The 14,572-nt window shown below is 41.3% G+C and overlaps 1 protein-coding gene across 1 annotated transcript; it reads right to left on the bottom strand.

The window, feature by feature from the left end:
* Window positions 1–154: 154 nt before the first annotated feature.
* On the bottom strand, window positions 155–9,371 carry LOC117397859 (TELO2-interacting protein 2-like). Its single transcript, XM_033996783.3, has 8 exons — window positions 9,249–9,371; window positions 7,896–8,589; window positions 6,625–6,811; window positions 4,883–4,975; window positions 3,818–4,002; window positions 2,016–2,159; window positions 1,562–1,724; window positions 155–451 (listed from the first exon to the last, which is right to left on the bottom strand). The coding sequence occupies exons 2-8, from the start codon at window positions 8,573–8,575 to the stop codon at window positions 338–340; spliced, it is 1,566 nt and encodes a 521-aa protein (XP_033852674.3). The 5' UTR covers window positions 8,576–8,589; window positions 9,249–9,371; the 3' UTR covers window positions 155–337.
* Between the last annotated feature and the right edge of the window lie 5,201 nt (window positions 9,372–14,572).

Here is a 14,572-nt window from a genome sequence, read left to right on the forward strand (position 1 = left end):
GAAGATGCTGCATGGCTCCACTCAGATTTTCATGAAGCTTTGCATGGGAATTTGTTCTGAGATGCTGCCCTGCATTTGTAAAGCTTTGGTTAGGTTCTATACAGAAGTACCCTGTTTATTAGACAGTATGCACAGAATAGAAATGGTGGGCACATTCTGTCAAAGCATTTTTATTTTGTTGACCAAGTCAACAATATTTGTGTTACAAGTCCTCCGCACTCGAGATACACATGCTACTGTACATCACTGAGCAGATATTTAAGTGCAATTTCAGTTGTTTCCATTTCACAGAAATGACATTCTGTCTACTGGGTTAGACATTAATTCACATTACAGTTCAGTTAGACCATTCCACATTTGCTTCTTGTCTTCGAACATCCTGCTGAATTTTCTCAATGCATTCCAACACTCTTGCGTCGGGGCAGGTGCTGTGAACTCCTGCAAGAACCGCCTGAAAAGAGAAACATCTCTTATTAAAGCTGCAGTGCCCCCACACTCAAGTTCACACTAAATGATGATTTATTGTTACTGGTGAACATGTTCTTCCATCAATCAGCCCTGTGTATACTGCTACTTTAAACCACCAATGAGTGCAGTTAGGAGCTGTAGGGAGCTTTCTTGTTTTGTTTTTTGTTAAACTAATACTATTAGATGTGGGATTTTCAACATGGGTTTATAAACCTGAACTATGTCAGTTTTAAACGGTGTGGTGCAGTGCAGCTGCACAGTAGGGCAAAGAATCTCAAGCTCGTCCCGATGTCCGCATGGACAACAAATTTTGCATAAGCACTAAATATGACAGCAAGTTTCAATGAGTTTTTGTAGATGTGCACACAGCGCTCCACATAAGGTTTTGGGTATGGGAGTAACTTAACCACAAATTTTTGAGTGAGTAAAATGCATTACCTTGAAGTCATGAGTAATCTTGATAATAACTGTACAATCTTTAATGATAATGGGGTAGGCATTTATTGACCACTGCCAATATGATTATATATATATATATATATATATATATATATATATATATAAAGCACAGAAAAATAACTTACATTTTAACATTACATTCTTGAACTCAGTGAACATATTAACTTCTGTATAAATCCATACAGATAAATAAGGAAATGCATTAATAAGTTATAAAACAATTTGTTTAATATTATAGGCACCTTTTTTTAGTGGTTGCCTCTGATGATGGTTCCAGTTGGATTTGTAGCTGGACTTCAACCTGTGTAGCTTGAAATGTTCCTTATTCTTACTGTGATTGGCTGCAAAGACAACAGGGCTAGCCAGAGATTAGATCATGTTTGTTGGGTTGGTTTGTCTGGTGTAGTTTCCTAGTTACTGAAGACATTGTATTCTGGGAGATGTAGTTGTTATTGGGAGGCGGGAGGGGAGGCAGACAAGCTGAGCAGCAAAATTGGTCTGCGTATTTGTACGCATTAAATTTAAATTGAGTGCGTATCTCAGATTTTCTAATGCGCAACGCCGGCAGGTACGCAGCTCATCTGGAGCGCTGCGTGCACATTTATCCTGTGTGTCTGCGTAAGGTAGCCGATACCTGCAGCTCGTGGTCGCAGCAGCGGTGCAGCAGCATGAGACAGTGCGCTGCTCGCTGCAGCAGGTCCTCTCTCACTGCCTGTGGGGTGGGGCTGCAGTCTGTGCACACGTCGTAAATCAGCCTCAACAGGGACTTCACAAGCACATCCAACCTGGAAGCCATTCTGTACAGAAAGAATTGCAATGGTAGGATTAAAAAGCATCTGGAACCAAAACTTTAGCCATTTGTAAATGGAAGATAAAAGTAGCCAGTTGTCAAAGCTGCCTCTTTTAAAGTTCCGGTGTCCCCCAATCCTGTTCAGTTTTACACTAAAAACTTCACTCTTTCGTGCACTTGATCAGAATCTTTTTTTTCTAGTAAAAGTCTCTCAACTCAATGTTTTTCCTGAGAATTACACATGCAGTGCAATAATATATTTTCCCAATATTTACAATCACACATAGTTGTTCTGTACCTAGGCCAGGCATGTTGTATTGTGTTTTCTAGAGCCTGCAGTGTGTAAAGTCTTGCCACTTCCTCTGGTCCGTCATAAACTTCAAGGTATCCCACAATCACCCTCTCCAGCCGTTTCAGATGACGAACAATCACAATTCCCAGTCTGGCAAGTGTGAACAATGATATTGTTAAATATATAATTGTAACAAACATGTGGAGAGTATTTAGAAGAACATAGTAATATAAATGGGTCATCTGATTATTTTTGCTTAATGCTGCAACGAAAAATACATTTTTAAAATGTGAAACCATATAGTCATTCTCAGTTTCATAATGGATGCAACAATTCTGCACTGATTTATAAAAAAAATAGAGGATTTGTGTATCAAAATCACCTTGATATTGTTATACTAGAGGGGTCTAGTGTTTTTGAATAGTCTCCTGTGTTTGTATTGTCGATTTATCTATTGGTTGTGTTTTTGTGTTGAAAACTCCAAGCTCTCCCTCTTCAGTCTTAAATTGTTACATTTTTTTGGCGGGACGGAGCCCTGCTGTAAAAACCCGGCGCGGGAGTGTCCGCGCTCTCCGAGTCCCCAGCTGCGGTAGGGAGAGGTACTGCTGGACTGTGCAGCCATTGGAGTGTCCTACACGGAGGGCCCTAGTCACAGGGACAGGCCCTGCAGTGCTGACTACAACCCTGTATTATTGTGGTTTTATTCTGTTAATAAAGCGCACTATTCATTTCATTTAGACTGGCTGAGTCAGTCGGTCTCCGGCCTCCGATGATCTCCGAGACTCGCGCAGCGACCTGCCCAGGGTAAGCCAGAGAGTAAGCTGACCGAGATGCAATATTATACAATACCATGCTGATTTCATTTATATAGTGATCTTCGTGAACATGCATCCAACTGCATTTAAGCTAATTAATGTGTTTAAAATTCCTGAATTCACAGTATTTCACACATTTTTATTGAATTGCAATGCTAATTAGGGGTTGATACACCTTGAGAGCAAACAGCAGCAGGCTTAATATAAAGTAAATGTGCAACTGTAGTTTTCACCTCTCTATGAAGGGTGGGTTAGGGTTAGTTCTGCTGTTCACTCTATGAAGAGTGGGAGGTCAGGGTTAGTTCTGCTGCTCACCTCTCTATGAAGGACAGGGTGTTAGGGTTTGGGCTGGGTTACGGTTTGGGCTGGGATAGGGTTTGGGCTGGGTTTGGGCTGGGTTAGGGTTAGGGCTGGGTTAGGGTTAGCTCTGGGTTAGGGTTAGCTCTGGGTTAGGGTTTGGGCTGGGATAGGGTTTAGGCTGGGATAGGGTTTGGGCTGGGTTAGGGTTTGGGCTGGGTTAGGGTTTGGGCTGGGTTAGGGTTTGGGCTGGGTTAGGGTTAGCTCTGGGTTAGGGTTTAGGCTAGGTTAGGGTTAGCTCTGGGTTAGGGTTTGGGCTGGGTTAGGGTTAGCTCTGGGTTAGGGTTTGGGCTGGGTTAGGGTTTAGGCTGGGTTAGGGTTTAGGTTGGGTTAGGGTTAGGGTTTGGGCTAGGTTAGGGTTAGCTCTGGGTTAGGGTTTGGGCTGGGTCAGGGTTTGGGCTGGGATAGGGTTTAGGCTGGGATAGGGTTTGGGCTGGGATAGGGTTTGGGATGGGTTTCGGCTGGGTTAGGGTTAGTGCTGGGTTAGGGTTAGCTCTGGGTTAGGGTTTGGGCTAGGTTAGGGTTAGCTCTGGGTTAGGGTTTGGGCTGGGTTAGGGTTAGCTCTGGGTTAGGGTTTAGGCTGGGTTAGGGTTTGGGCTGGGTTAGGGCTGGGTTAGGGTTAGTTCTGCTGCTCACCTGTCTATGAAGGGCGGGATGTTCCTGGCGTAGACCCTCCGCAGGGGGATCTTGTGCTCCATCTCCATGTGAGTCAGAACCAGCCTCAGGACCTCATCATAGCGGGTGGCTTTCCTTGGATCCCCTGCTTTCTGGGGGGGCTTTTCTAGCACAGAGAGCAGGTCTAAGAGACAGGGAAGAACAGCCTGGGGTGGGGCAGAGAGGCAATTTAATATTAAAGACAGTCTATTACAGTGCTGCCCAAACACAGTCCTGGAGAGCCCCTATCCAGGAAGTTTTGTAGGTCACCCTAAATTGCTAATTTCTAAAGACTGGGAACACATGGATGTTACTGATCAATTAAGCAAGTAACTTGTTCAATTAAGGGAACTCTGGTCATTGGGCCAGTTTACATACTGGGAAAATGTCATGACTTGTTTACTGTCATGACTTATTTAAGGTGGTACGGTCTGGATTACAATTTTAGTTAGTTTTGGTTTATGTTTGAATACAAATGTAATACATTATACAAAAATCAAATACAACATGAAGTTTCAAAGCAGGAATTGTTAAATTAAACAAACCAAAATTATCTAAAATAATTCAGCTGTACCGCCTTAAATAAGTCATGACAGTAGACAGATAAGTCATGACATTTTCCCAGCATGTAATCCAGGCCATTGAGGGCTGAAAAGGGTAGTTCATTTTTTGTACCAAATGATCTCAAAATGACTTTAATAAATGAATTTAATAAATCACCTGCTTAATTGATCACAGTGAAATTGTTCCAGGTGTTAAGAAATTGATGATTAAAGGTTACCTATAAAACCTGCTGGATAGGGGCTCTCCAGGACCGGGTTTGGGCAGCACTGCTCTGTTATATTGGATGTGATCCTCACTGTGAACAATGAGGGGGTATCAATCCTGGATGGACCCTATTGAGAAAACCAATTTGGCTAATGGCTGTGTTTGTCAACGCCACGTAAAAAGACAGTGAAACTCACTGGGGTCATGCCTGTGGTCATATTACTTATTAAAGGGATTGCATTGTGCACGGCGAATGGTAGCCACACATGCCTGCTGTACCTGTATGAGGTGTGCCTCCGGTGTGTAGAGGTGGTTGAAGAGTGCGTGATACAGCACCTGGGCTCTGTTGAACTGCCGCAGAGCAGCTGCAGGCTGAAACAAAGGTGGAAATCATTCATGTGCTCATTAAAGCACTCTTATTAGGAAAGGCTACAAAGTTAGTTTGCCATTGCTTTAAAACTGAAACGCCTCCCAATAGAACCTCTACAGGAGTAGCTCAGTAAAAGGATACTGAATTGTTTTTGTTTTTACTCACTATTCCCTCACATCTATATGATGTTTGCAATTGTTCTCATGAGGATTACAAACATCATACAAAGGCAAGGGGACTGTACAAAAAAATGACAATCCTTAACTTTAAGGTGTTTAGCTAAAATTATTAGCTACTGATCAAAATGCCAATAACATGTTGTTCTGTAATTCTAATAACTTTTCAATTGAGTTCTGGAACTGTTTACTCTGAAAAGTTATTGATGTACGCCATTGGTGATAAAGGATGACACAGTGACTATAACTTACAGCTGCTGCAATTAAATCGAAAATCAATTCTTCGATCGATTCCATTCCTCATTATATACATCGATATAGATACTGGATAATCGATTCAATAATTACATTTTTGTAACACGCATAATAACGTTATTTAAGTTTATCAACGACACTGCACCGAACGCACTGCCTTGCTATTTACAGTATTTCTGCCAGATAAGCAGTGGGCATGCTCTTCTTTTCCTGCTTGTGTTAACAAGCTTCTGATTTGCTGGTCCCATCCTACCAGCGAATCAGTTTTGAAAATGCTTTGTAAGCATGCCCCTCTGTATAAACAAACACACAAAAAAGCGTGCTGCGTTGTACATTATTATTATTATTATTATTATTATTATTATTATTATTGTTATTATTATTATTATTATTAATTATTTTAGGCAGGGATTTCCGCATTGTGTGTTTCACAGATAGTGAAGGTTAGGTGGTACAGTATTAACAAGATGCAATGCGTGATGCTGCAGCTGTCACTGAATAAAAAAAAAAAAAAATGTTTTTCATAAACTCGTGTCTAGTTTATATAGATTACATACAAGTACTGTAATCTGTTTGGAATAAATATTTTAGTAACACTCCTGTAGTATGTTAAACTTGCTTTAGGCTTGTGAATGTTGTTGTTTTTTTTCTTCTCTTGACGCTACCAAGGCGTGATTACCCCTCGCATTCAATTGTTGTGCACAAGCTTTTACTAAACAGCAATGATATTAAAATAACAACGCCGCAGGAAGAGGAGTGCACTGAACATGTACGGTACAATCATCGATATTTACTCAAACGATTATATTTTGTGTGGCCAAATAATCGATTGCTATTTTGAGGCTTAACTGACAGCCCTACTCTAACTGTATGGACACTTGCAGTCTAGGACCACAGGGCCCTAATAACTACTGCACATGAAGGAAAGGTCAAGTGCATTGTTGTAAGCTTAGTAAAACATCAAGTAACCAACAACATAACATTAAGCTAAGATTGCTAAAATAAGTGCAGTCTTCAATCAATTTAAGAAGATTCATCTAAGACTAATGCATAGCATTGCTTAAACACAAGGGCTCTTATGCTTCCTGAGTTTTGAAGAGGGAGTCTGCCGACAGCAAAAATGCACCCCAAATTTGCTGCCCGAATCAGCTAAGGGTTTGTTTGCTTGAAAATGACCCCCGTAGGTAGATGGCACTGGTGGTGGTGAAGTTTGAACTCACGACATTGAGGACGATGTGGTGCAGGCAGTGCACCCCCAGGACCTTGTTCTCAGTGCGGTAGTCGTCAGAGATGAGCAGCGACGGGGGAAAGACCCAGTCCAGGTAAGAGCAGAGCCAGGGCCGGCTCACCTGAATCAGGGTCCACGAGAACACGTGCTTGGTGGCTTGGTTCAGCTTCCAGGTCTCTCTGAAAGAATGTTGAGAATAGAGAATCCTCTAACTGAACCAAATTGAATCTTTAAATCCGGGAAACACATGCAAGTGGAACTGAAGTTCTTTCGTAGCAAACAGGATCTTTTTATTTTTATTTTGTAAATAAACAATCCTGGTTTTCACAACTACCCTGAATTAAGTACATTTAAATCAGTCATGAGTTTGATAAATTCTTCCTTCTTTATAGCTGCATGAAGAACTTACAGATTCACCAGGGGCCGAATTATTTAAAATCCTGGCATCATTTCAATAATATACCTAAAGGAAGAAAGTTCTGAAACCAGGGGCTGGGTGCAGGGCTAGTGTGAGTTTCAAGTCCTCTTTGTAGTGGGAAAGGATATTAGTGTTATCCTGTCTGGGAATTCTGTATAGCCGGGAGCACTTTTAAACAGCAAAATAAAATGGCCTTACCTTAAATTTATAATAAGACAAATAATTTGAATAATAATAAGAAATTGAATAATAATCCACCCTGATTCATACCCAGGCTACACTGCTCCATTTATCCCCTGATCCTTTGCGATCTTGTTTGTGTTTCTGCCAGAGCTTGCACATCATACCACCCAATTCCTTGCTGTAAAAAAAGCCATTTCTACCCCCCCTCCCCCCCCGCCTTCAACTCTGATTGATTAAATGCAGTGTCAAGACGTAACACAGCAGCACACTGTGAGACAGACAGCGGGGAGTTGTCTCAGAGCTGTCATGTGGTTCCGAGATTTTTTTTTCACCGTGCTTGCAAGAGGGGCAGCCCGCTCTGCTGAAAATGCTTGGGGAGAACCCTGCCTGTGCACTGAAGCCCATAAATGAAGAATTTGTACCAAAGCCTGTGCAACAGTGATATTGTTCCCCACCTCACTCATGAAGTACTTTCAGAAGCAATTTCTTGCTGGAATAGGAAATGAAAATTAGAAACGGCAACTGTCTGAATATATTTTGGTTCAATTACCACTGTGTGGTTTCACATGAAACTTTCCATTTGAAACAAAAATCACAGGAAAACTAAACAAAACACAAGTTACTTCCAAAACAAAGAACCTTTAAAAATAACTCCTACTCACTTCTTCATCTCTGGCTTCAGGAGTTCCAAGACAGGCCCCAAAATCCCTTCATCGTCACTGCTTGTCTTTCCACAAAGCAGTTCAGTTAGAGTCTCACAGCCCGCAGTCTGCACTGAAGCAGCCAGGAGCTCCCGTGCAGCAAGCTCTGACTGCGCATCGGTCCAGGGAAGACCCTGCATGTGTGCAGCAGAAAACACAAAGACAGGGGGCAGCAGCTTGCGTACAAGCGACCTTACAGGAGCTGCTGTGCTTCCGCAGGGCAGTACAACATTAGAGGCTCCAAGCCTCCTCACCAGCCGGAGAAGCACGCCAGCCACAGTGCAAGCCTTTCCAGGGACTGAGCTATACCAGCTCTCACACAACTCCCCGCTGTCTGTCTCACAGCGTGGAAGTGCAGCATACTGGACAAGCGTGCCAGTAAAACCCACGTACACTTTACCCAAGTCAGGACCTTCACTGTGGCAGCAGCTGGAGAAAAGCCAAAGGCTATCTGCGGTTTCGAATAAGCGCATGACGTCCTGTAGAATATCTTCTTTGGTTTTGGAGGACTTCCCGGCTTGGAGTAACTCCTGAATCTGGGATAGAACTGTGGCCACAGGGGGTCCCGGGAGCAGGCTGGGACTTGGGGCTTCTGTCTCACCTGAGATTTGGAGCCTGTGCAGTATTTCAGGCAGATCCATTGTTAATCAGTAATCTGCAACATACAGAAGGGGTTTTGCATTAGTTACAGTACATGTAGAAATGTAACATTACATTTAAAAATGAAAAGGTAAATGAAACGTCAAAACAAAAATCAAATAAGCAAATAAACATATATATATATATATATATATATATATATATATATATACAGTGCCACAGTTGTTAACAGTTCATATTTCTCAAGCAGTATTGGATTGAATATCTACTACAGCATAAAGTGCAGAATGTTCTTAATCATCAGCAACATACAGAAAGCCTTGGCATAAAATACCGACATTAATTAATATTTAACGTCATCGTAATTACAACTTGACGATCACCTAATAGCTGTAAACATTCCTTTAAATACTGCAACATTTCTGCAATATGTGTTGCAATGTTTCTGGATGTAGTTCAATGCAGTGAACTGTGCGCATATGGCCGTACTAAAAGTTACAGCGTCTAATAAGAAGTTGTAGTGTGTTTTTTTTTTAAAGGGTTAGACACATCATTAAAATAAAAACATCGGTTTGAGCATCAACGTACGAGTATTATTTTTTTTAATTTTTTTACACAACACAACACGTTAGACCAGCGAGCTAGTTCTAGCATAATAAATTAGTGGCACACATGTTCTACAAGTAAAATCATTAGAAAGCACAAATTGTTTACCTCAGTGTCTTAGCTGTTATGCGACGTCAGTATGTTTCACATAAATAACATACATTTAAACGTGTTTATCATGCAGCAAGATTACTACACATGACTTGGACAGGATGTGCAACTTTTTAATGATTCCCCACTGGAAACAACGATGAAACCACAAGAACCTTGCTATTTATAGATTTTTTTTTTTTATGCAACTGCATCCTTGTTCCGCCATATTGGCTCCAATGCTCCTATGATGGTGCATGAGCCTGAATCTCAGACTATTTCACCAGTGTAACATGATCAATCACCGCACTTTGAAATATTATACCTTGGCTTTATGTACAATATGAAACTGACTTATACATCAATTGTTCTGTGGCCACCTCTGAAATATTACCCGGTGAGCTGAATCTATTACATAAAATAATGTAACTTCAAGTAATATGTTTATGCTTGTAAACAGCGACCTCTGTTGGAAACTCTGTACTAACATTATATTTTGTAAATTCTGCACTGTTAGGAAGGATGCAGTGAAAATGCCTTTCCGGTTCTTCTTTATTTTATTTCTGCTTTGTGGTTAATAGTGCAAAGACAATATATGATATATTACAAAACGCTTGAATAATATAAATACAGCAAAAGACTGGGTCCCACTGTATTACTCAGGCTGCACTGCCGTGTCTATTCACGGGCGCGATCCCACTACTGAGCGGCACGGGGGCTTTGACCTGCTCCGTTTCCGACCTGGGCCGGTTCACCCCTCTTTAAGCGACCTGGTGGTCCCGGGCTCCCCCGCGAGCACCATATCGTTACCGAGCTTAGTGCGGACACCCGCTCGGCATAGCCCACTGCAGCTCAGAGCCCCTGAGCTCAAGCAATCCTCCAGCCTCAGCCTCCCGGTAGCTGGGATTACAGGCGTGCGCCACCGCGCCCGGCGGAAACCAAGGAGCTTTATTTATCTTTTCAAATTACAATGCTGCTGACGTCACTCGATACTGTGACAATAGTGCCGATTAGCGACCGTAAACAGAAGGTGAAAATCTGACAATGGACCAGTCCTACCAATATGAAACAATGCTCTTTTTATATCACAAAGTATCTTATAGAAATCATAACAAATAATACGCGAAGGTGTTTTTTTCAGTTCATTGTAAATTGTACTAACCTTCTACAGACCAATAAGCCTGACTTCTATTATATGTAAACTCATGGAAACTATAATAAGATCCCAAATGGAAAATTACATATATGGTAACAGTATCCTGGGAGACAGTCAGCATGGTTTTAGGAAAAGGAGATCGTGTCTAACTGACCTGCTTGATTTTTTTGAGGATGCAACTCCGACAATGGATAATTGCAAAGCATACGACATGGTTTATTCAGATTTCCAGAAAGCTTTTGACATAGTGCTGCATAAAAGATTACTTCTCAAATTGAACGCAGTAGGGATTCAAGGAAATGCATGCACATGGATTAGGGAGTGGTTAACATGTAGAAAACAGAAAGTACTGAGGACCTCAAAAATGGAGCAAGGTAACCAGTGGAGTACCACAGGGATCAGTATTAGGTCATCTGCTCTTCCTATTGTACATTAATGACTTAGATTATGGTATAGTAAGCAAACTGATCTAGACAGCATTCAGAACTGTGCAGACACATGGCAAATGACATTTAATAGAAAAAAGTGTAAGGTACTGCACGCAGGCAATAAAAATGTCCACTATAAATAAATAGAAATAGGTACTGAAATTGAAGAAGGAATCGATAGTGCCATGAAAAAGTATTTGCCCCCTGTCTGATTTTCTGCATTTTTGCACATTTTTCACGTTGTATTTGTTCAGATTTTTTTGTGGGTTGTAGTATATATAGAGTCTGAGAGAAAAAATGACACCAAAGTTTGGTGCTTCTTTCATTTGTTTGGTATGCAAGGTAATCAAACATGCAATCTTCAGGTGTGAAAAAGTTATTGCCCCCCCTAGTTAACTCAACTCAATTAAAGGGATAATTAGGGTCAGCTGTTTGAGTACTTTGGTTAACAACCAGGCCTGATTTGGACCAGCCCTGCCCACTAGAAATCTGACTAACTTTGGCCCTTACCATCAGAGTGAAGTTGTCAGCACACGGGTTCTAGAGGCACATCATGCCACGAACAAAAGAAGTTCCTGAAGACCTCCGGGAAAAAAATGGTTGATGCCTGTCAGTCTGGAAAGGGTTACAAAGCAATTTGTAAGGCTCTGGGGCTCCACCGAACCACAGTCAGAGCCATATTGTCCAAATGGAGAAAGTTTGGGACAGTAGTGAATCTTCCCAGGAGTGGCCGTCCTGCCAAAATCTCTCCAACAGCAAGGCGTAAAATCGTCCAGGAAGTCACAAAGAACCCTAGAACAACATCCAGGTATCTGCAGGCCTCTTTTGTCTCGGCTAAGGTCAGTCAGTGTACATGAATCCACCATCAGAAAGACACTGGGCAAAAATGGGATTCATGGCAGAGTAGCAAGGCGGAAACCATTGCTCACTAAGAAGAACATGAATGCTCGTCTCAAGTTTGCCAAAAATCACCTGGATGATCCTCAAGAGTTCTGGAACAATGTTCTATGGAGAGATGAGTCAATAGTGGAACTTTTTGGCCGACATGGACCCCGTTATATCTGGCGAAAACCAATCACTGCATTCAACAGGGGCATTGGGTGTTGCATAACTTTCTTAATAAATAAATGAAATATGTATCAAATTTTATGTTATTTGTTCACTCAGGGTCCCTTTTATCTAATATTAGGTTTTGGTTGAAGATCTGATAACATTCAGTGTCAAAAATATGCAAAAATGCAGAAAATCAGACAGGGGGCAAATACTTTTTAACGGCACTCTATGAAAAAGACCTTGGAGTTTATGTTGACTCAGAAATGTCTTCATCTAGACAATGAGGGGAAGCTATAAAAAAGGGCAACAAAATGCTTTGATATATATAGTGAAAAGTGTTGAATTTAAATCAAGGGAAGTAATGTTAAAACTTTACAATGCATTAGTGAGACTTCATCTAGAATATTGTGTTTAGTTCTGGTCACGTTGCGCTAGAAAGAGTGCAAAGAAGAGTGACCAGAATTATTCTGAGTTTAAAAGGCATGTCATATGCAGACAGGCTAAAGGAAATGAATCTATTCAGTCTTGAACAAAGAAGACTATGCAGCGATCTGATTCAAGCATTCAAAATTCTAAAAGGTATGGACAATATCGAACCAAGGGACTTTTCCGATCTGAAAAAAGAAACAAGGACAAGGGGTCACAAATGGAGATTAGATAAAGGGGCATCCAGATCATAAAATAGGAGGCACTTTTTTACACAGAGAGTTGTGAGAGTCTGGAACCAACTCCCCAGTAATGTTGTTGAAACTGACACTCTGGGATCCTTCAAGAAGCTGCTTGATGAGATTCTGGGATCAATAAGCTACTAACAACAAAGCAAGCAAGATGGGCCGATTGGCCTTCTCTCGTTTCTAAACTTTCTTATGTTCTTATGTTCTTAACCTACAATATTCTTCTTTCCCAAGTATACTGTCACAGCACTTGCACGGTATCTGTAAGCACCATTGTATTCTATTCCATTCACTGTTGTACATTCTCAAATGCTCAGTAAAGCATTGTTATAAATACATACATGGATACAATAAATACAGTCATCTCCTTTCTCTTCAAATAAGTTATTACAATATATAATCTCATGTTCTAGCTGCAGTAACAACAAATTAGACTGATCGTTTTGTTATCATAATTAAGTTCCTTTATTCTACCACCAGAGGGCAGCATTGAACCATAAGTTAAAACAGCCTAGAAATCTTTTTCACATAACACCGCAAACTGCCTGGCACCATCCTATTGGCTGTGAGCTCCAACCCTCATGAAGCATCCCAGGGCCGTCAGCTGTGAACCGAACACGTCTTTTATCACAAGCTTCATACCCTTCAAAACACATTTAACTGTTACTATTATAATAACAGTACTGTGGCAGCAACAAATGCAAGGCTATTACCACAGCGCCAATCAGATTGTATCACAATCAACTGTGCAATAGTTGGGTACTGCGGTAATTGACACATTCAGGAATAATATTTCAGTGCATAATGTCTGTAACGCACATATCTTATAAGCTTGAGATGTATTCACCTGAGTTCAGGAGCTTCTCTTAAGTTCTACCCCTCCCTATATATATATGAAACATAGGCTAGATCTGCCACAGTTTCTTTATAGAGGAGCCAAGGATTTAAGGATACTAGGATTTGGAATCTCAATAAAAGTGACCGGCGCAGAGATTTCTCTTGCCATATAATACTGAATAAGCTGCGATAATAAAAGTCACTTTAGTCACTTGTGAACAGTACATAAACACCTGCCAAAAGAGCTCTTACTATGTGTCAGACCTGCTTGCGTGTCCATGTAGCCTTTCTATATTCAAATCTATGACAGTTATGCAGTAAAACCTGTCTAATCCGGTATCGTTTGGGACTGGAACATTGTGCCGGATCATACAGTGTGCTGGTTTACAGAGGTACTGTCAAATCTAATACTGCAAAAATAAAGGCATGACACAAACTGACCAATTTAAAAACGTGTTACAGTACATACAGTAAAAGTACTGTCCAATTATCATTTTAAACATTATACTGTAGGGGTTCATTTGTAAATAAAAGGCACCGAATCTTATAGTAAAGCAAGACGGATAGCATTTTTGCTTTATTTTATTTGAACTGTGTTGGCTGATAATATGATCTATTACAAAACGCTTGCATAATGTAAACAACATAAATACAGCAAAAGACTGGGTCCCACTGTATTACTCAGGCTGCACTGCCGTGTCTATTCACGGGCGCGATCCCACTACTGAGCGGCACGGGGGCTTTGACCTGCTCCGTTTCCGACCTGGGCCGGTTCACCCCTCTTTAAGCGACCTGGTGGTCCCGGGCTCCCCCGCGAGCACCATATCGATACCGAGCTTAGTGCGGACACCCGCTCGGCATAGCCCACTGCAGCTCAGAGCCCCTGAGCTCAAGCAATCCTCCAGCCTCAGCCTCCCGGTAGCTGGGATTACAGGCGTGCGCCACCGCGCCCGGCGGAAACCAAGGAGCTTTATTTATCTTTTCAAATTACAATGCTGCTGACGTCACACTCGATACTGTGACAATAGTGCCGATTAGCGACCGTAAACAGAAGGTGAAAATCTGACAGTGGACCAGTCGTACCGATATGAAACAATGCTCTTTTTATATCACAAACTATCTTAAAGAAATCATAACAAATAATACGCGAAGGCGTTTTTTTCAGTTCATTGTAAATTGTACTAACCTTCTACA

The sequence above is a fragment of the Acipenser ruthenus genome, chromosome 46 (assembly GCF_902713425.1).
Source record: "Acipenser ruthenus chromosome 46, fAciRut3.2 maternal haplotype, whole genome shotgun sequence".
Taxonomy (NCBI): domain Eukaryota; kingdom Metazoa; phylum Chordata; class Actinopteri; order Acipenseriformes; family Acipenseridae; genus Acipenser; species Acipenser ruthenus.